The sequence below is a fragment of the Myotis brandtii genome, unplaced genomic scaffold, assembly GCF_000412655.1.
Source record: "Myotis brandtii unplaced genomic scaffold, ASM41265v1 scaffold157, whole genome shotgun sequence".
Taxonomy (NCBI): domain Eukaryota; kingdom Metazoa; phylum Chordata; class Mammalia; order Chiroptera; family Vespertilionidae; genus Myotis; species Myotis brandtii.
In genome coordinates, this window is record NW_005355708.1 from 6,240,660 (window position 1) to 6,264,989 (window position 24,330).

Here is a 24,330-nt window from a genome sequence, read left to right on the forward strand (position 1 = left end):
TCCCATTGGCTCCGAGGACATAAGGTATCTGGGCTGGGAGACGGACAAACCTTCCTTCCCGGGGGTGGACTCGGGACTGAGCAACTGGTTCCAAACATGCCGGAACCCGGCGCCGGGCGACGCTGGGTCACGTGGCCAACGGCCCCGTCGCGTGCGTCAACGTGATGTTCGGGCGACTGGCCGAGCGGCCCCGCCTCCTTCGTCACCTGTGCAGCCGCCTGTGCAACCGTGGTGCCGACATGGATCTGGGGCCGATGCGCAAGAGTTACCGCGGGGACCGAGAGGTGTCGTCGCCGGGCGGGGTCTCCGCGGGGGCGGGGAACAAGGCGTCGCAAATCATCGGAGGAGGCGGGGGGGAGGGCGGATGGGAGGAACCCCGCGGGGTTTCTGGGGCCACCCGGTGGGACGCAGGGGCTTGAGGCCATCCCCAGGAGAGGAGAGGAGAGGGTTCAGAGACAACCGCTGGGGAAGAGGTTCCGGGGAAGCCGGGACGCAGACGGGGTCGGAGGCCGCTGTGCTGGGGGCAAGGCGCGGCTGGAGCCCGCCCTCCATCCGCGAGGTGCACCCCCGGGGCAGTTGACCTAACCTCCAGCCTCCGCTCCTCACCTGGGAAGCGGTGGACTCGGGTGTGTGACGTGCTTAGCGCAGGGACGGTCAGCCTGTCGGTGTTTGGTGAGCGAAACGTGGGGGCGGCAGACTCACTCCCGGGGCAGGAGGGAGGACCTCTAGCCCCTCGCGGCCTCCGTTCCCCTCGCTTACCCCCTGGAGAACCTCCTTTCCTTCCTCCTCCCCCGAGAGGAACGCAGAGAACTGTTGTTAAACATGCGGTTTTCCCCTGACAAGGGCAGAGGCCAGAATCTGTCTTTTTTTTTTTTTTTAAAAGGGTTTTCCAGATGATAGGTTTGACACCCATGACAGGAAGCCCCGACTCATCGTCCATCACCAGCTGTCAGTCAGTCTCCTTCCTCCTGCCTGTGTCCCCACCTGTGATATGGGGCTAACAGAACCTGCTTCCTGGGTTCTGTGTTTTGTGATGAGGATTAAATAAGTTAATATTTGAAAAGCGCCTAGAATAGTTCTACATACACATTAAGCAATATGTGTGTTTATGAAATGAAGTAAAACCCTTCCTTCCCAGGCATTTGAGGAGGCTCAGCTGACCTCTCTGGACCCCCTGAAGCAGTTTGCTGCCTGGTTCGAAGAGGCTGTTGAGTGTCGGCCTCCGTTCCCCTCGCTTACCCCCTGGAGAACCTCCTTTCCTTCCTCCTCCCCCGAGAGGAACGCAGAGAACTGTTGTTAAACATGCGGTTTTCCACTGACCCCTAGACCCACTGAATGAGGACTTACAAGGGCAGAGTCCAGAATCTGTCTTTTTTTAAAAAAGGGCTTTCCAGATGATAGGTTTGACACCCATGACAGGAAGCCCTGACTCATCGTCCATCACCAGCTGTCAATCTCCTTCCTCCTGCCTGTGTCCCCCCCTCCTCCCAATATGGGGCTAACAGAACCTGCTTCCTGGGTACTGTGTTTTGTGATGAGGATTAAATAAGTTAATATTTGAAAAGCGCCTAGAATAGTTCTACATACCCATTAAGCAATATGTGTGCTTATGAAATGAAATAAAACCCTTCCTTCCCAGGCATTTGAGGAGGCTCAGCTGACCTCTCTGGACCCCCTGAAGCAGTTTGCTGCCTGGTTCGAAGAGGCTGTTGAGTGTCCTGACATCGGGGAAGCCAACGCCATGTGTCTGGCTACCTGTACCAGGTGGGCATGGCCATGGGCCCTGCTGTGGGTGGGCACAGATGCAGTAGGATACTGAGGGAGCTCTCAGTTTGATGGATGACAACTTTATGGTTCTGGCACTTTTATTAAAATGCTGTGGGGCCTCAGGCAAGTTGCTTGTCCTCTGCGCTTCCGTGTCCTTACCTGTAAACCGAAGATCACACTTCACTCAATGACATTTCAGGGATGGAATGCAGTGCCTCATTCCTCTCTGCCCTTGATGCAACCCCCCATAGACCCTTGCCTCCCTTATCCCCCCACCTATCCTATTCCCAGCTGCTCTTTAAGAGCTATGCCTCCTGAGACCTCTTCATGAAGCTCTTTGTAGACAATGCTTGGCTGTATCCTTCACTTGGTAATCAACCATTGAGACATCTCTCATATTAGCCTCCTATCCAATCCAATTCCTCCTGTCCCCCCTCAGTCAAATGAAAGGCCTTGAAGGCAGCGCTCTTGTGCTGTGCCCTGGGTGTCCCCCAAAGCCCTGAGCAGAGGGTCTGATAGAGCCACACCTTCTGTGGTCCCTAAGCACTGGCCCGTTGCATTCTTGTTGGTTGCTGCCCTTAGAGCCGTGTTACTTTGCCAGGGCTGCCATAAGAAACCACCACAGACAGGGTGGCTTACACAACGGAAATGCATTTTCTCACAGCTCTGGAAACTAGAAGTCCAAGATTGAGGTGCTGTCAGTTGGTTAGTAAGGCCTCTCTTCGTGGCTTGCAGATGGCTGCCTTTTTGCCTTGTCCTCACATGGCCTTTCCTTTGTGCATGCAGAGAGCAAGGGAGAGATCAGTGGTGTTTCTTCCTCTTACAAGGACACCAGTCGTTTTGGATTTGAGTCCCACCCTAAGACCTTACTTACCCTTACTCACTCCCTAAGGCCCTCTCTCCAAGTACTCACACTGGGGCAAGGGCATCAACATAGGCTTTTAGGGGGACATAGTTCAGTCCCTAACAGTCCTGGAAATGAAAGAATCCACCGACCGCCGTCAGGACAGTGGGGAGGACGCCTCTGGCACGCAGGGGGAAGGCTTCAATGTCATATTGGTGTTTGTTTGCTTTCAGGCTAAATCCCCAGGGGCAGGTGGGAGTGGGTGGGTGGCCTGAGTGCCCGGACAGTGCAGAATACGGGGACACAGCCGTAGGGATGCTCAGACATCCCAAGGGAGGGGCAGCGGTGAGAACACTGAAGTGGGCTCTGACCTCGGCGCTCTGCTCTCTGTCCCAGAGATGGGAAGCCCTCTGCCCGCATGGTGCTGCTGAAGGGCTTTGACAAGGATGGCTTCCGCTTCTTCACTAACTTCGAGAGCCGAAAGGGGAAAGAGCTGGTGAGGGGTCACGGTAAATCCTCCTCGGGGCTGCAGAGTCCAGCCCTTGCCTCATCAGTCACCCCCACCCCAACCCGCTTGCTGTCTGTGCTCAAGGGCCACCCTGCCTGGGGGCCTTTGCACTGCTGTTCTCCTTGCCGCACATGCATGAATGCTCTCCAACCACCCCTGCCTCTGTCATCTGTTTATCCAAGTAACCCTGTCCCTTCAGTCTCAGCCCCAATGTTAGCCTCTTCAAAAAAGCCTCCTCAACTACTACACAGTTCAGCCGCTCATGCTGTTTGCTATCGTTCTAACTAGCAACTTTCCTGCCATTTTTTCAGTTTCTAACTGTGCATGTGTGTGATTATGTGATTAATGTGTGTGTCCTCTGTTAAGTGGTAAGCTTTGCAGGGCAGAGGCTGCATCTGTTGTATCTCTGTTACACCCCCATGACCTCTTCTGGTGTCGAATACAGCGTTGGCACTTCACATGCATACAGTTCATAAATCCACGTGAGTCATCCTCCCTGAGTCCCTGCCAGGCAAACATACATTTCTGAGAACTTACAAAATCTGTGGGTTTGAGAAATGGCAAGCGTCTCTTTGGAGTCCAGCTGGCGAAGGTTTCCGACGCAGCCCTGCCACTTGCTATGTGAACTCGGGCTCGTTACTTAACCTCTCTGAGCCTGTCTCTACCTGTAACAGTAGGCCTACCTTTGAGGGTTTAAATGAGATACTACACTGAGTGCATCTCCCGTGGGCCTGCACGCTGCAGACTTCCTGCCTTCCCCCCATGTCCTGACGCTGTCTGTGGATTCTGTTTCATTTCTAGGACTCTAATCCCTTTGCTTCCCTTGTCTTCTACTGGGAGCCCCTGAACCGTCAGGTGAGTGAGCATTCCCAGGACAGCCTGGGGTGGGCTATGTTGGGAGGGGCCTGAGTTTATATAGGAACCCAGTGGAGGTCCCCAGGCTGGGCAAACATCCTGCCTCTCATAGCTCTCGTATAGTTAGCTGGTCTGGTGGGAGCCCAGAGTGGTGAGGCATTGGCTAAAGAGAAGACGGGAATGGGCCTGTGGCCTGGGGAGGGCGAGTGAACGCCATGTAGCCAAGGCCATCCCTGAGCAGGTGCGTGTGGAGGGCCCTGTGAAGAAGCTGCCAGAGGAGGAGGCCGCGTGCTACTTCCACTCCCGCCCCAAAAGCAGCCAGATTGGGGCTGTGGTCAGTCACCAGAGTTCCGTCATCCCTGATCGGGAGGTGAGTGGGGCTTCCTCTTAGTCCTCCGGGTGGCGAGGGCCCGGGCTCATCCCCAGAGGCTGTCTCCCAGGGATGCCAGGGCCCTCTCTCTCCAGCAAAGTGGAAAGGCTGTCTTCCTGGGGGAACGGGAGTGGGGAAATGGCCCAATGGGCCTCCTGTGTCTGTCGGACCCTCCCGTTGGACTGTGTTCCCAGAGGACAGAGGCCACCTGTGCCTTGCTCACCTGTGTGCCCAGCACCTGGCACATGCTCAGTACATGGTTATTAAATGAATCATTGACCGGGTCTGGCCCTTCCTCTATCTCCTTCCCCTGAACAGTATCTGAGAAAGAAAAACGAGGAATTGGAGAAGCTGTACCAGGAACAAGAGGTGCCGAAGCCAAAATACTGGTGAGTGATGCCTCATAGTCGTGTAGAAAGGGACACCAGGACCCTCGTGTTTGCTGGAAGCCACCCTGTCTATGGGTTACAGATCTCCTCCTCCCAGTCAACCCTGAGATACAGCCCAACAACGTCCTTCAGGGGGCCCGGGGGTGGTGGTGGGGAGTGACATGGCTACTTCTCTTCGTAGGGGTGGCTACATCCTGTACCCACAGGTGGTGGAATTCTGGCAAGGCCAAACCAACCGCCTGCACGACCGGATCGTCTTTCGGCGGAGTCTCCCGACGGGAGACTCCCCTTTGGGGCCCATGACCCACCGCGGGGAGGAAGACTGGCTCTACGAGAGGCTTGCTCCCTGACTCCCGGGCTGCGGTGCCCACGGGAGCGAGGACCAGGTGCTGAGAGAGGGTGTGGGGTTGGGAGTCGGGCCCTTCTAAGGGCCACCATTTCCCTCCGCACTCCTTACATGTAGGGGTCTTCAGAGTTCATCCTTTCAGTACCCTCTACTTGGCTGGCTCTCAGTAAGCTCTAGTGGAGTGTAATGGTGGCATAGAGAACCACAAATGGAAAGTAATCTCATCATTATTTTCTTGATTTTGACAATAGTTTACTGGAATGGCTCCCTCTAGAGGGAGCAGCTGCTGTAAATCCCTCTTCTGGTGACACAGAGCGGGTCCCCAGCAGCCCTGTCTTTTTACCACTGTGACTGAGTCCTACTGGCCAAAGCTGATTGGTCCCAGCATAAGCACCTGAGCCAATCTCGCCCATCGGTTTTACTTGTCAACTGTTGGAAATTGGACACGGAGAGACCCAGAGCGTGCTCACTGTAGCCACGTGCTCACTGTAGCCGCGTGGTTAGTGGCAGCCAAGAAGCCACGGCCTCTGGCTGCTGCTCTTGCAATTCCCTGAGAGGCCTGGCGCCCTCCTTCCCTGCCTGGGCTGTGCGGTTCCTCCTCCTGCCTCACACACCCACTGTCTCTAAAAAGAAGTTTTTTTTGACATAAACTCGCAGAATAAATTGCTGTTGATTGCAAATAAAAGAACCCTAACTCACTCGTTTATTAACAGATACTCTTATAGCATTTACCCTGCTGATAGCTGCCTTCCATTATCTGAAGCACAGCAATGTGGGAAAAGATTGAATTTCTTCTCTGTAGCTCCAAAGGACCCATCGGTGGATATTACACAGAAATAGATTTCACTTCAATATGGGGAGAGATTGCCAGGGGGAGGGGGTAGTGAGCATTAGGTAGTGAGTATTCTCTTACTGGGAGCATTCAATCCCAGTCAGGAGTTTTGTAGAAAGGATTCATGTGCTGGTACCTACGGGCCAGGAAGATTTTAATCAAGCCTTATTTTCCATGTTGTTTTATAAACAGTATTTATTTATTTTACTTTCCAGGCATGAAATTAAATTATAGAGATTCTGCCTTTCTGACTACTCACAACCCCTTCCCTACTCCTCACCTCTCCACATCACTGGTTTTCATCCACATTGGAATTACGGGGCGGGGGGGCGCTTTAAAAATCCTGATGATGCCTAGATCCTCCCCTTAGAGATAATTTCACGGGTCTGAGGCATTGGGAAGTTTAAAGGCTCCCCAGGGAACTTTGTGAAGCCAAGATTTCGAGCCCCTGGGCTAGACCCTTGTGTGGGCCTCAGGACGGCAGGCAGCATCGGCATCACTTGGGAGCCCTCCCCAGACCCACTGAGTTCCCGCCTGCATTTAACAGGACCCCACCCACCCCTGGTGACAGTGCACTGGCCTCAACCTCTAAACCTCCTGCCCCTCACCCTCACGATCGGATTCTCCGGGAACCCTCGGCCGAGGCCTGTGCTGAACTGTATTTGCTTTCCTGGAGCACAAGTCTGGTGACCAGGGTCAGCCTGGATGAGTGGCCTGCAGGCTGTGGAGAGGAGCCAGGCTGGGTAAATGTTTGCTGTGACTCAGCCAGGGTGAGAGGACGGACTATTTGCACAGTGGCATTGAACCTGCCACTCTGCACACGGCTTCATTCACTGTACGGGCATGTGCTTCAGCGTCTGAGTAACCAGCTCCCCCAAGGGCCTCTCTTGTTGATCCCCCCTCAAGCCCGAGTGTAGGAAAGCACAACCTTTCTGAAACCTACAGGAGAGGGTGCTGGGGACCCTTCCCTTGTCCTGTTTGTGTTTCTGGGAGCTGTGTCTCCCCAGCTTTGAGCCTGGTCTCAGCAGTTCTGTTCTCCGTCCGGCAATCACTTTGCCAGATCTCTAATAAAAACTCATCAGATGTGTGTGATGTTAATGTCCGGTCTGGCCTGGTCTTGCCCCCCACCCTAGGAAGGAGGGGAGTTGGGGGATTAAGCAACTCTGCCCACCTCGATTTTCCCCTCTTGGGAGGTGGGGCATCCAGCAGGGGGCGCCTGCTGCCCAAGGTTGGCCATTCTAGCCTGCCCCGCCTGCCTCCCCCTCCCCCCTTGGGTTGAGTCCCAGTGAAACTGTGGTCGATAACCCGTAGCCTCTCCCGGCTCCTGCACATATTTGCACTTTCGGTTCCTCCTCCTCTGGCCTGGTAAAAACTCGCAGCTGCCTGGGCTGACTCCCTGGGCAGCCAGATATCCCTTTGGCCGTTGGTAACCACCCCACCTCCTCACCCCCATCCACTAATGCCCAGGTTAGGGGAATATGTGGAGTTTCCCGGGAAGATTCCTGCAGTCATCAGTTTGGGGCCGTGGAGCATGGTCATATGCATGGGGCAGAGGAGTCTGCAGACCCTGCCAACTTAGGAGTCATGGTGGCAGTGAGGTGCCAGCGTTAGGCCACCAGTAGGGTCTGTGGCCCAGGGCCCAGCTTCATCCCCCTACCCTCACCTCAGGGAAGCTCAGGATGGGCTGGAGTGGGAGGTCTCTACAATCTGGGGTCTCAGAGTCCACTCAGCCTCCACGCTGGTTGGCTCTCCCCCGTTGGTCCCAGAGTCTGCAGCACCCTCAAATGGTGCTCGCCTCCCAGGATCCCACGGTCCAGGCCTAGCCCTGGCTCATCCCACCTCTCCTTCAGCTGAAGGTGACCGGTTCCTTTCTCTGTCCCGAGTTTCCCATCCCTAAGCAGATGCAAATCAAGAATGGAAGGGGCTGTGTGTTTCAGTGGTCACAGCGCAGCCCAGCTCTGGCTTCAGTTCCAGCCCCACCTCTGCGAGGGCATGGTCTCGGGTGAGTGACTTCAAGCTCTCTAAGCTCCGCCCTCACCTGGAAAATGGGGGTAGTTAGTAATGGGCCCTGTCTCAATGGGGCACGAGAGGATTAAAAGAGGAACCTGGGGGAGTACTTGCCACAGAGCCTGTCCCATTTTAATCCTCATCCAAGGATGTTTCTTTGTTTTTTTTTGATCCTCACCCAAGGATTTTTTTCCCATTGATTTTCAGAGTGGAAGGGAGGGAGAGGAGAGAGAGAAACATCTATGTGAGAGAGACGCATCGATTGGTCGCCTCCCACACGCGCCCTGACCAGGGCCTGGGATCAAACCCACAACTGGGGTACATGCCCTTGATTGGGAATCGAACCCGCAACCTTTTTGATGTACAGGACAACACTCCGATCAACTTAGCCACCCAGCCAGCGTGGGCCTGGCCCATTTTAAACCCTCTGTAAACGTCAGGTATTAACAGTGGGCAGGACTGGAGTATGGGGAAAAGTCTGCTCCTCCACGGGAGGCTTTATGGACTGAGTTACTGGGGGACCTTAGAAAGTTCCGGCATGAGGAGGGACAGGGGAAGAGTCCTCCTGTCCTCCTGCTCCCGGTCTCTCCCTCACTCATCCTCACGCTCCCCGTGCCTTGGGTGAGGCCACCTAACAAAGGCCCCCTTGTATGGTCTGTTTGTTTTGGTAATAAATTTCCTGAGCAGCACTCCTTGGGATGGGGTGGGGTGGCCCAGCAGCCTGCGAGGAGCTGGCCTGGAAGCTGCTGGACCACATTGTTTAGTCGCCACCTTGGTCTCTCTCTCTCCATGTTCCCACCATGAGCTCTGGAGATACGGCCAATGTTTTCCAGTTCCCAGCTCCTGGGGCTTGAGAAAGATCCATATCTAACAGCCTAAAGAGCACGCTCTCTCCTCTTCCTTAAATGGAAACTGTGGGCTATGGTGAGTTCCCTAATAAGGGAAAGGGGGGAGGAAACCAATGTCAATGGCGCACCTACAACAGGACTACTAATGGGTCGCTAACCATTGGCCACTCCCTGTGACATAGATATCATTAGAGGCCCTTTTATAGAAGAGAAAACTGAGGCTCAGAGGAGGGATGTTTAAAAAAATTTATTGATTGATTTTTAGAGAAACATTGATTTGTTGTTCCACTTATTTATGCATTTATTCTATGTGCCCTGACGGGATGGAACCAGCAGCGTATTGGGACGATGCTCTAATCAACTGAGCTACCCGGCCAGGGTTCAGAGGAGGTTGTTTTTTTTGTGTGTGTGTGTGTGTATGTGTGTGTGTGTGTGTGTGTGTGTTTAATGTTCCCCAAATCACACCGCTACTAAGAGGTGGAACCAGAATTTGAATCTTGATCCCAAACCAAACCACTGCAACTTTGGGTCAGTCCCCAGAGGTCTGCTTGGTTCTCTTGCAGCCCCTGCTGGCCTCTGTTGACCAGAGGGACTGACCACTGAGGTGCCACAAGCACCGTGTCCGGAGGGTGAAACTGGTGTCCCCGTCCCTACATTCCGCCACCTGGGACCCTTTGTGAAATGTGGGAGGAACGATTTGAGCACCAGGTTCCACTTCCATGAAGGGAAACAAGCATAAAACACAGTCCTCTCAATAAATGGAAGACGAGCGTATAAATAAATGCTCCGCTTTTGCAGCATTGTTTATTACAAAGAGAGAAACCTACAGTTATTTCCTTAAACAAAATTCAAGGCTCCAGGACTCATCTCTGGGGCTGATCCATCTTAAATACCGTGGGGAAGAACTGGCTGCGGTTAGGTCCTACCAGAGCTTCCCCACCCCCTCCCCTAACTCGGACCCATGGGGTCCCTAACCTGGCCACCTCCAGGGAGTGCCAGGGTCCTCCTCCCCCTGCACATCTGGGGGCAAAGTTCCCGGAAGTTTCCCACTTGTGTTAGGAGGTGAGCTCAAGTTCAGCCCACCTCTGGCTCCTGGAAACCATCCCCCATCACAAGTCTGCTGGAAAATGCACTCTCAGGATTGGTCCAGGGAACAGTCACGGCTAGAGACAGTAGAGGGAGCAGCAAGTCAAACTCACCCTTGACCCCGTGCCCTGGGAGGAAGTGAAGTCAATCAGGCTCTCTCTATTCCTTGTCCGCCTCCCTGCCCGCCCTGACACGGCTTCAGGGAGGGCTTCCCTGGGTGGCACTTGTCATCCTGGAACCGAAGTGCCTTTATATGTGGTGGGGGACGGTGGGAGGACCCTGGGATCTCCCAGACTTCCCAGAAAGCCGGGGCACATAAATACAAACCTAAAACCAGACATTGCCTGCCAGCAGGCATCAACTGCCCCCAGGGCTTCCGCTGCGGCCAAAGAGGCCTGCGTGGCAAGCTCCGAGCTCAGATCCAGCTGACAGCAGGGAGCAGGCAGGGAGCTGCTGGCTAGCACCCTCCTCGGCCCCCTTCACTGTCCTTTGCCCTCCCTGTCATCAAAGAGGTTGGGGTTCTCCACCAGAGTGGCTCGCACTTTCTTCTTCTCCTTGAAGCGGCCGGAGTTGGAGACCTTGACGTGCTTGCCCTTGGTGTTCTTGTCCACGATCTTCTCCAGGCGGGTGTTAAAGTCACTGTTGGGATCCCCGCCCTCAGGCCCCGGGGGCTCGGCGCTGCCCTCCGCTTGGGCATAGGTGTCAGGGATCTCGTACAGCACCTTGGGGGCAGACTTCTTCTTCCGGAGGAAGGTCAGCTTCCACCAGCCAACTTCGGTCATGGTGCTCCCTGAGCGGAGGGGGGGCTTCTGCAGGAGAGAGGAAGGGGTCAGTGGGGAGAAGGCGGGGGTGCCTTGGAGCAGCCCCCTCTAGACTCCTAACCACTGGCTATTTTATTGATCTATTATTTATTTATTTTATTGTTTGTTTAGTTATTTTTGTTATTGTTCATCCTCATCCAAGGATATTTTTCTGTTGGTTTTTAGAAAGAGTGGGGAAGGGAGGGGAAGAGAGAGAGAGAAACATCGAAGTGAGAGAGACACATCAATTGGTCACCTCCCGCACATGCCCCGACCAGGGCCTGGAATGAGTCTGCAATCAAGGTACGTGCCCTTGACCAAAATAGGACCCAGGACCCTTTAGTCTGTGGGCTGATGCTCTATCCACTTCTATCCATTGAGCTAAACCCGTTAGGACTATTATTATTTTTAATCCTCACCTGAGGACATGCTGAGAGAGAGAGAGAGAGAGAGAGAGAGAGAGAGAGAAACTTCAATCAGTTGCCTTTCGTATGTGTCTCAACCAGGGATGGAACCCACAACCCAGGTATTCTCCCTGACCAAGAATCGAATGGGCAACTTTTGATGCACAGGGCAATGCTCAACCACCTGACTACTCCAGCCAGGCACCACGGGCTATTTTTAATGGCCCAGGCCTAAAGGAATGAAAGGTGGGGCCGAGTGACCCCAAGATTCAGGTAAGTGATGCAATGCATTTGGAGAGAAGAGAGAGGGTCTGGGGAAGAGGTAGCCAAACACACATGGACAGGAAAGCCATCTGAGCCCAGGGGAGGTGACAGTGGGGAAGACACAGGCCATCGCCAGGTGGCATCGAGCTGCCAAGTCCCTTGGGGCTACAGGAAGGTGAACAGCTTGCCCAAGTCACACAGCATCCAGGCCTTGGACACCCTTTGGGCAGATGGTCAACTGGTATCAGACAGACAGAAACACCCTGGGCATCTTGCTTGGAATTCATTAATTAATAAATCCATTCATTCAAATTTCAACAGGACGTGTGATGTTTAGAGTAATTTGGACTTCCCACTGGTGATGAGCAGGGAGAGAAACCTCAGGCTGGGGGTGGGAAGCGCTGGGACTGTTCCAGGTGCGTGACCCCTGGCAAGTGACTCCTCTGGACCTCAGTGGCCCCATCCGTCCCTCCCAGCCCTCATATTCAGCTCTGACGTTGCTGCCTGCCCACAGAGAGAGACTTGCTTTGCAAAATACAACTTACGATAATGGTGATAATGGTTGAGGGATGGCCCCCTTTCCCACCCAGCTTCCACAAGGACAGGAGTTGGAAGGGGAGCTGGAAATTTGGAAGGAGGTTCGGTGGGGCCAAGAGGTACATGTGACATATGGTTTTCATGGGTTGGACTCTCCATAGGAAACCCCAAAGAGATGGGCTGTGGGGCTAAAGTCCAGGCTTCTCCACTGACAAGCCTTGTGCTCGGGATGAGACCCCACCGTTTACCGACCACCACAAAGGTGCGTCTGAGCTAGTGGAGATTTTGGGAGATGCCTGGACATCACTGACAGGTGGGCATGTAGACCAGAGGGATTAAGATCAGTCACAGCACCTCTGTTTCGGGAGAGGCTGGTAGTCTGGCCTCGGGACTCCTGAGTGTGGCTGTGAAAGGTCCTGGGGAGGAGGGGCAGCAGCCACCACACACCAGAAAGCTAGACGGTCAGTCAGCCCGGGCGTAGGCAAATGTGTCACCTCTTTCAAAAAACTGATGGTCTTTCCTGGCCAGCGTGGCTCAGTGGTTGAGTTTCAACCTATGAACCAGGAGATCACGGTTCAACTCCCGGTCAGGGCATATGCCCGGGTTGCGGGCTTGATCGCCAGCGTGGGGCATGCAGGAGGCAGCCGATCAATGATTCTCTCATTCTCTCTCATCATTGATGTTTCTCTCTCTCTCTCTACTGATGGTATTAACTACCTTTTCTAAAAAGGCCAGAAAGAAATATGGCAAATGACTAGTAGTGGTTTTCTTTATGTAGAAGGAATATGGGATGCTTTCTCCCCTCCACTTTTCTAATTTCCAGATCTTCCACAATGAGTATGGAGTCTGTTCTGTTAGAGGAGGAACACACCAAATTCAGAAAAAACGAAGGCAGGATGCTGGCCTAGGCTGGGAGTGGGTTGAGTGCCCCCCTCCATCAGCTCCCTTGCTGTTGTCCCCCGTCCCCCCACATGCCCATCCCCCTGCCCAGAGCATGCGCCCAACCAATTCCTTCCAGGACTTTGTCCAGAAGGCAGATTCCACGTTGCCACCTCTGTCCCTCTGCTCAGCTCATGCAGCAAGAGACCCCAGGGTAGACCTGGTGCAGCTCCCACTTAGAAAGTGAGGGAGGGGGGAGAGTGGCCAGATAAATACCTTCCGGGCACCCAGGGGAGGCGAGGGCACCCAGGGGACAGCCCGGGAGGTTTGCTTTGGCAGCTTGCCCCACCCGGGCCTAGCACAGCCTTGCTCAGATCTCGGTGTTCCAGGATGGGTGTCTGGAAGGAGCTGCGAGAAGGGCAGGGAAGGACGGACAGGATGCTTGCTCCCTTGCTCGGCCTGTGGGTGCCTGCGTCGCCACCTGGTCTGGGGCAAGTCCCATGGCCCCTCCAGGGCTGCCAAGGAACGTGGGGAGTGGAGGATCCAGCTCCCGAACCAACAGCAATAACCAGACTGCCTAGCCTAGAGGAAGTGGCTGTTTTATGTGCCAGTTAAAACAGACCCGCTTTAATGGGCATTTCAAGTTAGCCTCTACAGCAGTGGTTCTCAATCTTCTGGCCCTTTCAATACAGTTCCTCATGTTGTGACCCAACCATAAAATTATTTTCGTTGCTACTTCATAACAGTAATGTTGCTACTGTTATGAATTGTAATGTAAATATCTGATATGCAGGATGGTCTTAGGCGACCCCTGTGAAAGGGTCGTTCGACCGCCAAAGGGGTTGCGACCCACAGGTTGAGAACTGCTGCTCTACAGGGAGGGACAGATCACAAGGAACTGGTCAGAAAACCAGAGCCAGGAATGGCCCTTGGACCCTGCCCTGCGGCCTCCACCATGGCACCTCGGTGCCCGTGTCTCCTGGCTCAAACTCTGGTCTCTCTAGCAGACTGTTTGCCAGGCCTCGCTGTCCCCCTGCTTAGGGGACGCGAGCACAAGCAAGCAGGTGTGTGCCCCTTTAAGCAAGCCTGACCTGTGGAAGTCTGCATTTGCAGATTAGCTAAATTAGGTCTTTGTTTTGCAGAATAACCCAGCTAGCTATAAGATTCTGTCTGGTAAACAGTGAGTTACCCCGAGAGAGTGTAAAGTCTGACTTGCTTAAAAAAGAAAAAAAAAAGAAAGTGTTATCCAAACTTCCCAGCTACCCAAAGTAGCCAAGAACAAGATACCTACAGCCACACGCCTACGCCTAATCACAGAGGGTCGCAGGGCTGGGGGCGGGGAGGGAATTGGGATTTTGAGCATGGTCTGCAGTCTGTTCATGGGCCAAGGAGGGCTGAGCCCTTGCCCTGGGGCCCTACAATCCATGGGATGATAGAAATCTGCCCCTGAGGAGGCCACTACACCTACGCTGTTTGCACAGCTTGGGAGCCCAACCTCCCGGGACAGCCCACCGCCCTTGCCTATAATAGCTACACCGTGGCCCGCATGCACGTGGGCACCCGGGTAGGCCCCACCGCCCCAGCTGAGTTTGCCCAGGCGAGGTTGAGCCCCTTCTCAGCTGAGCCAAGTTAACCATTGACTGGGGCAAGGTGGAGGGGTGGAGGGGGCTGGAGGGAGCAAGTGGGCGTCTGCCTTGTAAGACAAAACCCAGAGCCCCAGCCCTCAGCTTTCTGGGGGCCCCGTGGGACTTCTCCACCCTGGATAAGTCTGGGGGACCCTAGACAGGAACAGGAGGAGGTTCAGACAGCCAGAAATACCCTCCAGGCTGGGGGTAGGCGCTGGTGGGCTCCAGCTCCACAAGAGTTAACAGAGAACCGCTCTGGAGAGAAACTCTCCCCCCAGGAGTTCCAGGCTGGAGGCCTGGAGTGACTCCAAGAAGCCAACGGGACGAGCCCCGAACCCTGCCTGCTCACCCAGGAAGGTGGGAGCCCGCATGCCAGGCTCTCCCTCGCAGCTGGACTTGTCAGCCACGGAGGCAGACAGGGCCCTGGCTGCACCGCGGTTTCCCCGCCGCCCACCCGCGGCCTGTACCTGTGATCCTGGCCACCGCAGCTGGAGGTGAGCCCCTCCCTAGAGAAGGGGCTGAGCGCCGGCGCTGCCCCTGGGGGAGCCTGGGGGAGCCGGGGGAGCCGCCAGGGTGCTGCGCCAGGCACGGCCGGGCCAGGGGAGCTGGGTAGGAGCAGCTGTGCGGCAGGTGCCAGAGAAACAGGTGCGGGAGCGGGGTACCTGCTCACTGTGCCTGCAGGAGTCAAGGTGAACCTGAAACCCAGCCCCTCCCGGCTAAGTAAACAGAAGCAGAGGCCTGCTCGGCCTGATGAATATTCATTACCCCAGAAACCCAATCCCCGGGCCCCAGCACCCACCCAGGGTCCTGCAGGGACCGCCTGGCCAGGAGGAGGAAATCCCCAGGGAAGCCTGGGGTCGGGGGAGGTGGGGAGCCGCTCTGCTCCGTCTCCCCCCTCTCCAGCGCCTGGTTGCTGGCCGCCTGTAGGCAAGGTCACCCCCTGCCCGGTTCATGCCCCGAGGAGGTTCAGACCCCTTTCCGGCCACAACAAAGCCTGGACCTTGCCCCGGGCGCGACCGGGAAAGGGTTAAGGGCCGCTGCTCCCCGCTGGCTGCGGAGGACAAGGGTGCACCCAGCTCCTTTGAACTCCAGAGTCGAAACCAGTCCCTGGTTAAACTGGTTGGCAGACCGGTTCCCAGGCTGTCCGCTCCGCCCCAGGTTCAGGGCTCCACGGGCGGCGCTGGGTGGGCGGCTGCGGCTCCCAGGCCCTAAAGGCCCCTCCTCAAGCTCTCCCAGCGCTGGAGTGGGAAGGGGGCCCTGGGGCCTCCAGACCCACTACAACCGCAAATCTCCTCCCGCCTCCCTTGCTTAGGGGTGGGCTCTGGGGTCGTGAAAGCCCGTGTGTGCGGGAAAGGGCGGTTATGTTTCCGCCATACTTTCATTAGCCTCTCGGAGAGAACCCTGATGGCTCCCACCCCAGGTACCACTTCACTCAGCTTCCCCCAAGCGGCCCGCTGCCCCTCGATGGACCTCGCTGGGTGTTCCAAAGCGCAAAACCTGGGGCCGGCTCTCAGGGAGGAGGCGGGGAGAGAGGAAAAGGCGAGAAGGCAGAGTGTGCACAGGGGTGACGTCCCCACTGGTCCCCTCAGTGGCTCAGTGGTCGACAGCCACAGCTCCTCTTGCAAATCAGCCTGGGCGTGAGCAGCCCTCGGCGGGGCTGCTCTTACATATGGCGGGCGCCTGGGGGAAGGTTCTCTGTGGCCCCCTCAGGCGACCCTTGGTGTTTGCTGTCTCCCTCCCCGCTGTACGTCTCCCTCCCCGCTGTACGCTGTACGGTGAGTGTCCCGCAGCTGCCTGTCCCCGGTGCTGCCCAGCCGAGAGGCTCAGCCCACCGGCCCGCTCCCTTCCTCCATGGGCTGAGTGTGTACGTGCCAGGCTCCGAGGGGGGCACTAGGTAGAGAAAAGACACACAATTGTCCCTTCCCCTGGCTTGCCCCCCACCCTACACTTTAAATCCTCACCAACCCTCAAACCTGCCCCACTGTTGCCACCTCGGCTTCTACTTCCTTCAGTTTCTCACGACCTTGTGAATTCGTCCCCTCCATCCTGAACAGCTGTCCCTAAGCCTCAGGGGGACAGGCCACATGGCACCCGCCTGGCCTGGTCCTCCGAGGATGGGATTCCTGCAGCCTCCTCTCTCCCAACGTCCCCGAATGTGCATGTGCGCACGAGGCCCTTTCTGGGCCTCCCCTCCGGGTGCAGAGGCTGCCTGGGTGGGTGAGCTTAGGGACGCAGGCTGTGCTCTAGGCCAGGAATGGCCCCCCCACCCCCTGTGTAACCCAACACAAACTCCTGTTCATCCCTCAAGACCCAAATTAACTGTTTGCCTCCTACCTCACCAAGAAGCGTCTTTTCCCGAAAGTTTGTTAAACGGCTCCTATTTAACATGATGTGCACGATGGTTGATTGTGCAACTGGAATGAGAAGCAGAAACATTCTTAATGAGAAATTCTTAATGTGGCCCATTGCCTTTGTGCCAACCTCCCTTGGACAGGTAAGTGTGAGAGAAAACTGGTTTCTTTCTTTTTTTAAAAAAAATATTTTTTAAATATATTTTTATTGATTTCAGAGAGAAAGGGAGAGGGAGAGATAGAAATATCAATCATGAGAGAGAATCATTGATTGGCTGCCTCCTGCACGCCCCCCACTGGGGGTTGAGCCCACCACCCCGGGCATGTGCCCTTGACCAGAATTGAACCTGGGACCTTTTGGTTCGCAGGCTGACGCTCTATCCATCGAGCCAAACCGGCCAGGGCTTTAAATATGTTTTTTGTTGATTTCAGAGAGAGAAAGGGAGAAGGAGAGAGAGAGAAACATCAATGAGAGATAAACATCCATCGGCTGCCTCCTGCACGCTCCCTACTGGGGAACAAGTCTATAATCCAGGGAATCAAACAGTGACCTCCTGGTTCATGGGTCCATGCTCCACTGCTGAGCCACCCAGCTGGGTCACTTCTTGTTTCAGCGGCAGCAGGCTTGTTACATTGTCTCCCAGGGTTTGTGTGAATTGAAGATATTATTTTGCAAGGTCCCTTGTGGAAAGAGTACACTGATGTTCCAGGAAGATGCCCACAACTTTCTAAATCTGACACTTTCTCTGAAAACCTGGTCTATTTGAGCGTGGATGTCCAGTCCAGACGACACCAGAAGAGGCTAAAAAGTCATCCTAGCTCAGGTGTTGGGAAGGGACTGGAAGGATGGAGGGATGGGCACTGGCCTGGGGGACTCTAACCAGGGCCGGAGCCATTTCCATCTTCACAGGAAGAGGCTCCTGTGAAGGCACTCATTCCCCCCTCCCCCCGCCCCCCAAAACCCAGGCCTCTCTGATTTCTGGGACACAGGGGGGCAGAGTCCTGTCCTCTCAGCCTCACGCTGGAGAAGGCGCCCCAGGGAGAACCGCAGGGCCCACCTGTGGCCTGCCCTTCGGAGCATGCCACCCGGACCAGCTCCCCAACCCACCCTCCTGGGAGAGCCCAGCCTGGGAAGTCAGGCCCAACCCCTGGCCTTTGGGGGACCTATTTTGGGGAGGAGCAGAGTTGGGAGGGGAGTTTGAGATCAGGCTGTAGACTGTGAATATCCCTTTAACAGCTCGCCCTCACGCAGCCTGCTTTATTGCTTTCGACAATGCCTCACCTTTCAATGCCCCTTTCTGAAACTAGGCTCAAGGGTGATATTCCACAAACAAGCATGCAAAGTGCATGTTCTGGGAAACGTGTCCTTGTTGAGAACAGCAAGTAAAATACACGAAGGGAGTTAGTTCCAAGGACCTCGATGGCCAGCCGGGGCTCGGAGCCCTGTTTCTGTGGTCCTTTTTGTTGCAGGATGGAACCTGCCACCTTGACCGGGAATCGAACCCACGACCCTTCGGTGTGCGGGCCGGCGCTCTAACCACTGAGCGCACTGGCCAGGGCCTGTGTGGACTCAACCCTGATGGTGGATGGATCCTCTCAGCGGGTGCGCCAACCTGCATTCCCACTGCCATGTTCCCATTGCCCTCGGAGGCATGGAGCAGAGTCTCCCCGGGAGCCAGCCACTGCGCGGAACCCCCCTCGCTGACACCTCGCTTTCAGACTCCTGGCCTGCAGAAGCTTGAAAACATACATTTCTGATGTTCCGAGGCACCGGTTTGTGATCATTTGCTCCAGCAGCCCCGGCGAACCGCAAACCTCATTTCTGGTAAAGCTGAGCATCTTTTTTTTTTTTTTTTTTAAATATATTTCTTTATTGATTTCAGAGAGGAAGGGAGAGGGAGCAAGAGATAGAAACATCAATGATGAGAGAGAATCATTGATCGGCTGCCTCCTGCACGCCCCCCACTGGGGATCGAGCCCACAACCCGGGCACGTGCCCTTGGCTGGAATCGAACCTGGGACCCCTTCAGTCCACAGGCTGACGCCCTATGTCTATCCACTTAGCCAAACCGGCCAGGGCAAGCTGAGCATCTTGTCAGACATGTGCTGGCCGTGTGGGTTTCCTGTTCTCTGAAAGGACCCTTTCTCGGTGTAGAAAAGCTCCCCTCTCCCCATCTGACTGCCGTCCTCGTGTGCACCGACTGGAATCCTATAAATGCGTCTATGGGTTCCTGGACCCTTGGCACAAGGCTACAGGGGCCTGCTGCCCACTGGCTGGGAACCCCGGTCTGCAGGCGTAAATTCCAACCCTTCGCCGTGGGCCTGAGGGTTCTGCACGGCCTCCCCTGGCCAATCTCTTCCACCACATAGCTTTCCCCTCTCCCCACAAACACCCCAGGCCCCGTGACCAGCATCTTCTGGAGCAGCCTCGTCTCTCTTTCCTGCTTCACCCGTGCGGTTCCTCTCCTCTCTGCTCTCCACTCAGCCGCAGTCCCTTCCCACCCTGCAAGACTCACCTCCAGGGCTTCTCCTCCCTGAGCCGCCCTGGCGGTTTCCTGTCCCCACCCCGTGCCTGTACCCCCAGGATGAGTTGGCCGCTCCTCCTCTCTGCTCCCCGAGCTCCCGCGCACACCTCTGACTCGGTCCATGACCTGTGACGCATGAGCACAGTGCTGGGCGCCGGGGGTGCTGTCATGGGGTCAGCCCTGCACGCATCATGCTGTCACGCTGTTTGAGGGCGGGGACTATGTTTCCGTGTTAAGGTCCCGACATTGACGTACATGGGACAGGAGGCCGGGCAGTGGCTTGGTTTTCCCTCCCTCCACCTGCCCTGAAGGGAGTGAGATAACGACATGCAGGGGCACCCTTAGGAGATGACGCCTCAGACCCGACTCACAAGGCCACCCAGTGAGGTGTCCTCCCCTAGAAGACCAACAAAGATGAAGGGGTGGGAGGGCACGGCTGGCCAGGGTTTGGGGTGCAGCCGGCGGCCCCAGAGCGCGACCCAGCTGATGAGTTAAGTCGGTGGCCTGTGCTTAACTCGGGAAGCCAACCAGCCCTGATGTCTTCACCTCCATTTCCTCCCTCTGGTTCCAAGCGGTTCAGGCGGCTGGACTACAAGTCCTGAGCTGTAGAGAGAGGGAGAAGGGACAGGCTGGGGTCACACACTCCGCCCCCAGACCAAGTGGTCCTGCTCCCCACTCATCACTAACTGTCTCCGTGCACATGCCGCGCCTTCTCCTAGTCCTTCCTTTACACCCACCGTTAGGCCCCTCACGGTCAATGTCAGGTGTTAGGCCGGGGGCTGGGGTCACAGGGGTGAAGAAGACTGTCCCCCTGCCCACAGGTGCCCTCAGACTAGCTGGGGAGGTGGACACTGGAAAACACCACACAGAGATCATCCTGCAAACAGTGAGGGCCCCCCTGAAACCGCTGAGTTTCCAGGGCTTCCAGCCCGGCAGGCAGACCACACACACACATACACACACGCGCACACACACACACGCACACACACACACACACACGCACACACACACACAGGCAGCGTGGCTGTGAGCAAACACGCAGAAGACACGGACCATAAAGTAATAAACAGAGGGCCGATTAAAAAATGGATTGCTTGAAGGTCGAGGGCAAGCCTCCTTTTTTATGGATATTGCAGGAAGATAAGCAGTGGGCGTCCTCGCCCAGGACGGGTGTGGTAAGGAAGAACTTCGGAAAGGGGCAGGGACGCAGGGTGGGTGGGGGTTCTGACTGTTTGGCACAACAACTGGGGAGAAAGTGGGAGTCAGGCTGAGGAGGAGGGGGAAGAGACGGGCCGGGGTGGCTGAGCTGCGGGAGGGGAGGGGACAGGCAGGGCTGCCGAGAAGCCACCTGCTGGGGAACGAGGATGCAGGTGGGGGAGCCAGACCGGCCCGGGGTGGACTCCCAGCCCCAACACTGGTATGATTTGGGCAAGTTCCGTATCTAAGCGTTGGCTCCCTCGCCTTTAAAGTCTGGCCAATGGTAGTACCCACATTACAAGGTTGTTGGATCAAATTAGATAAGGCTTGTCAAACACTGAGATCTACACTGGCCTGGGGCACACGGTTATCACTGAATAAGCAAACTGACTGTGATGACGTTGACATGACAACAACAACAACAACAAAGGATGGAAGGCAGCCTGCACACGGAGCACCCTGAGGGCATCTGCTCTCCTCCAAGGCGGGTGGCACGGGCTCCCTGTGTCCTCCCCACCTCCCCCCATGGGCTTCTCTCCCCCAGACTGCGTCCCACCTGCTAAATCAGCAGAGAAGTGGGGGACCCACGGTCAGCATCCCACCCCTCTCTCTGCCACTTTCCAGGTGCTGGGAACCCCAAGGCCCTTGATGCCCGGATGCCAGGCCACCCATGTGCTCCTCTGCCCACGGGCCCTGAGGCTCTCTGTGGCCTTGGGAAAGGAGGGACAGGGCAGAATGCTGTCCGAAGCCCACACTCCGTGCTCTCTGGGCAGCCACCCACCCAGAGGTCAGCGGCTGAGGTACATGAGTCACCCGGGAGCTGAGGGTGGGGTGAGTGCCAGTGGTCTATCACCACCAAGTCACCAGGGCTGGGCCTTGCAGACTCACCCCTCCCTGCTCTGCCCCGCCTGTTGATTCGAGCAGGAGAGATGCATCTGGGTGGGGGTTGGGGGTGGGGGTGGGAGGACATGCTTCCTGGGATATCCCAGGGAGCCAGGGGTACACAGTTGCAGCCCAGTAAGTGTTTGTTTAATCACGGGGGAGCCCCAGCAATTCCTAGAGCCTGAGTCAGGACTCTGAGATGGGAGCCAAATTCCCATAAGAGAGCCCTGAGGAGGCCCTTAGTGCTGCCCAGGAGCCATTTTCAGGGAAGTCTTTCAACTCACGCTATACTAATGATTAACGTTATGCACACACACTCACACTCACACACACACACACACACACTCACACACATACACACACACACAAACTCACACTCACACATATGCATGCACACACTCACACACACACACACACACACGCTCACACATACACACACACACAAACTCACACTCACACACATGCATGCACACACTCACACACACACACACACACTCTCACACACACACACACTCACACATGCTCACACACACTCTCACATACACACACACGCTCACACACACACACAGTTTACAAAGCATGAGAAGCTTTATTAAAGCGTGTTGTAAACGGTAAAGAGTCAGATACATCTAGAATGTTTATTTATTTAAGCGTATAAACAGAAATACCCCGAGATAGGCCGCTATCTCTGTGGCTGGCAGAGAGGCTATGGAAATGGCCCAAGATCTCACTGTGTAGTGTTGTATCACACCACACAGTTTAATAAAAAATTTACTGAGCCCCAAGTTCCGGGCGGGGGGCAGGGGAGGTGGGGGCCGCTTAGAAAAGAGCAGGCAGAGCCTCCTGGAGGAGCCAACAACCTGGAAGGAGGGGGCACCCAATGCCCCCCCAGCCCTGTGAGACGCCCTGTTCTCACCCCACCTTCTCTCCCTGCTCTACCACTTCCTGCCGAATCTCATAGCCTCCCTCAGCTTCAGGGACCACCAGGACCACAGCTCAGCCCCTGGCTCTCCGGAGCTGGACCCCAGCCCCACGGCTCCTCTGAACACTAGAGCTGTGGACTCCAGTGCCTCCTGCACCCTCCCCGCAGGGGTCTCCCAGCACCACCAGCCCACAAGTCCAAGGCTGAAACGCCCTCCTCCCCACCAGCTCAGCATCCTCACCCCTGCCTCAGGTGTGGCTCCTCCATTTAGGTGTCATCTTTGCGGTCCCCCCGCCCCCAACACACAGCCAATCAATTGCCAGGTCCTGCTTATTTTCCTCCAAAACATTCTGAAATCCAGCCCTTCCGCTCCTCCTCATGCCTCTCTCCCAGGTCAGGCCCGAACTTCTGCGTAATAATCTCCTGACAGTCTTACCTCCCATGTCCCCATTCTTATGTCCCACGAACCCATCCTCCTTGCAGCCAATCTGTACAGGTCCCTCCCTGCCTCAAACCCTTAAAACCCTCCAATGGTTCCTCTCTGCAGGGGTGAAGTCCAAGTTCTTCTTCTTTTTTTTTTATCCTCACCTGAGAATATTTTTCCCATTGATTTTTAGAACGAGTGGAGGGGAGGGGGGGGGAGAGAGAGAAATATTGATGTGAGGGAGACACATCGATTGGTTGACTCCCACACACGCCCTGATAGGGGCTGGGGATGAACCTGCAACCCAGGGACGTGCCCCTGACTGGGAACTGAACCCGTAACCCTTCGGTGAGAGGGGCCGATCCTCTAACCACTGGTCGTACCAGCCAGGGCCCAAGTTCTTTAATGAGACTCCCCATGATATGACCATTCGACCTTTACAGTCTCTTCTCTGGCCAATCCATGCCTTTCCTGCACAGAGGCTGTCCTGCCTGTAGGACCAGCTTCATGAGTGTGAGATCTATGCAGGGCCCTCTTGAAATTCTTCCTATTTTTTAGCAAGGGCCCTACACTTTAAAAAATATATATTTTTAAAAATTGATTTTTAGAGAGAGAGGAAGGGAGAGGGAGAGGGAGGGAGAGAGAGAGAGAGAGAGAGAGAGAACGAGAGAAGAGAGAGGTGAGAGCCTAACATCGATCAGCTGCCTCCTGCAAGCCTCCTACTGGGGATGGAGCCTGCAACCTGGGCATGTGCCTGACAGGGAATCGAACCAGCAACCTTTCCTTGCGTGGGAGGATGCCCAACCCAGTCACACAGGCCAGAGCCAGGGCCCTGCATTTTCATTTTGCACTGGACCCCACAAATTATATTGCCAGTTCCCTGCGCCCCTCTTGCAGTTTGTGGCCTCCAAAGCTTTGTCTGTACAATCCCCTCCACCCGAAACACCCCTCCACACATCACCCCTCTTTCTGCAGCTCTTCCTTTAAGATTCAATTTAGGCGCTGTGCTTGGGATGCCTCCCTTGGCCCTCTTTCCTCTCCTTCCCTGTCCTAATGAGCACGGAGCAGGTGCTCAACACACGTCTATTAGATCAACTGAATGGGAAGGCAACGTGTGACAAGTGCTAGAAGACAGTTACAAACTACGAGAAACAGTGAAACGAGGCAAGACGGGGCGAAGGCAAGTCTAAAGGCCTCCGGTTCGCCAAGGCGGCGCTAGGATCCTGCCTGCAGATGCATTAATCTGTGCTCAGAGGGTTCCACGTGGCTGCGACCAGCTCTCGGGCGCCGCCTGCCGCGATCGTGCCGCCGCTTCAGCTCTTTCTGGCGCCCCGCCCCTCCCCGGCCCTGAGCCCGCCTCGCACCTCCCATTGGCTGGCTCCTGTTCTCCCGCCCCTCCTCGGCTCAGCCATTCGGAGCCCGGGGGTGGGTGGGGCTTGAGGCCAGGGGTGGAGCGAGCGCCCCGATTGGCTCCGAGGAAAGCGGCGACGTGGCGGAGGAGGCCGGTTTGGGCCTAAACTGAAGCGCTGCCGCCCGGGCGCTGGATTGGTGGTAGGCGGGGCGTGCTGGGTCGTCGGCCGGAAGCTGAAGCGGAGGAAAGATGCAGGTGGGGGAACAGGAGCCGAGAAAACGGGGGGCTCTCCCGGGACCCCTGGGTTCGGTTCCGCC

The 24,330-nt window shown here is 55.9% G+C and overlaps 2 protein-coding genes and 1 long non-coding RNA gene across 5 annotated transcripts; 2 read left to right on the plus strand and 1 right to left on the minus strand.

Annotated features, from left to right (window-relative positions):
- Window positions 1-72: 72 nt before the first annotated feature.
- On the plus strand, window positions 73-7,003 carry PNPO (pyridoxamine 5'-phosphate oxidase). 3 transcript variants are annotated; one of them, XM_005861931.2, is made up of 8 exons: window positions 73-284; window positions 1,139-1,204; window positions 1,706-1,764; window positions 3,008-3,107; window positions 3,921-3,974; window positions 4,216-4,344; window positions 4,663-4,733; window positions 4,915-6,998. In XM_005861931.2, the coding sequence occupies exons 1-8, from the start codon at window positions 165-167 to the stop codon at window positions 5,081-5,083; spliced, it is 768 nt and encodes a 255-aa protein (XP_005861993.1). In that variant the 5' UTR covers window positions 73-164; the 3' UTR covers window positions 5,084-6,998. The 3 variants fall into 3 exon arrangements, with proteins under 3 accessions (XP_005861993.1, XP_005861996.1, XP_014391675.1); XM_005861934.2 differs by lacking the exon at window positions 1,139-1,204 and having other exon boundaries at window positions 1,640-1,764; XM_014536189.1 differs by lacking the exons at window positions 73-284; window positions 1,139-1,204 and adding an exon at window positions 1,478-1,519 and having other exon boundaries at window positions 1,640-1,764; window positions 4,915-7,003.
- Window positions 7,004-9,175: 2,172 nt separating this feature from the next.
- PRR15L (proline rich 15-like) lies at window positions 9,176-15,134 on the minus strand. Its single transcript, XM_005861937.2, has 2 exons — window positions 14,829-15,134; window positions 9,176-10,661 (listed from the first exon to the last, which is right to left on the minus strand). The coding sequence occupies exon 2, from the start codon at window positions 10,632-10,634 to the stop codon at window positions 10,332-10,334; it is 303 nt and encodes a 100-aa protein (XP_005861999.1). The 5' UTR covers window positions 10,635-10,661; window positions 14,829-15,134; the 3' UTR covers window positions 9,176-10,331.
- Window positions 15,135-17,252: 2,118 nt separating this feature from the next.
- LOC102258293 lies at window positions 17,253-24,177 on the plus strand. Its single transcript, XR_313339.2, has 3 exons — window positions 17,253-18,537; window positions 21,059-21,234; window positions 23,638-24,177. It is a non-coding gene; the product is annotated as an uncharacterized LOC102258293 (long non-coding RNA).
- The last annotated feature ends 153 nt before the right edge of the window (window positions 24,178-24,330 follow it).

Excerpts from the sequence above, each read along its gene's own strand:
- PNPO (XM_005861931.2), top strand. The coding sequence starts at position 165 with ATGTTCGGGCGACTGGCCGAGCGGCCCCGCCTCCTTCGTCACCTGTGC. Across the intron at positions 3,108-3,920 it reads GCCGAAAGGGGAAAGAGCTG|GACTCTAATCCCTTTGCTTC; the intron begins GTGAGGGGTCAC and ends TTTCATTTCTAG. Across the intron at positions 4,345-4,662 it reads CCGTCATCCCTGATCGGGAG|TATCTGAGAAAGAAAAACGA; the intron begins GTGAGTGGGGCT and ends TCCCCTGAACAG.
- PRR15L (XM_005861937.2), bottom strand. The coding sequence starts at position 10,634 with ATGACCGAAGTTGGCTGGTGGAAGCTGACCTTCCTCCGGAAGAAGAAG.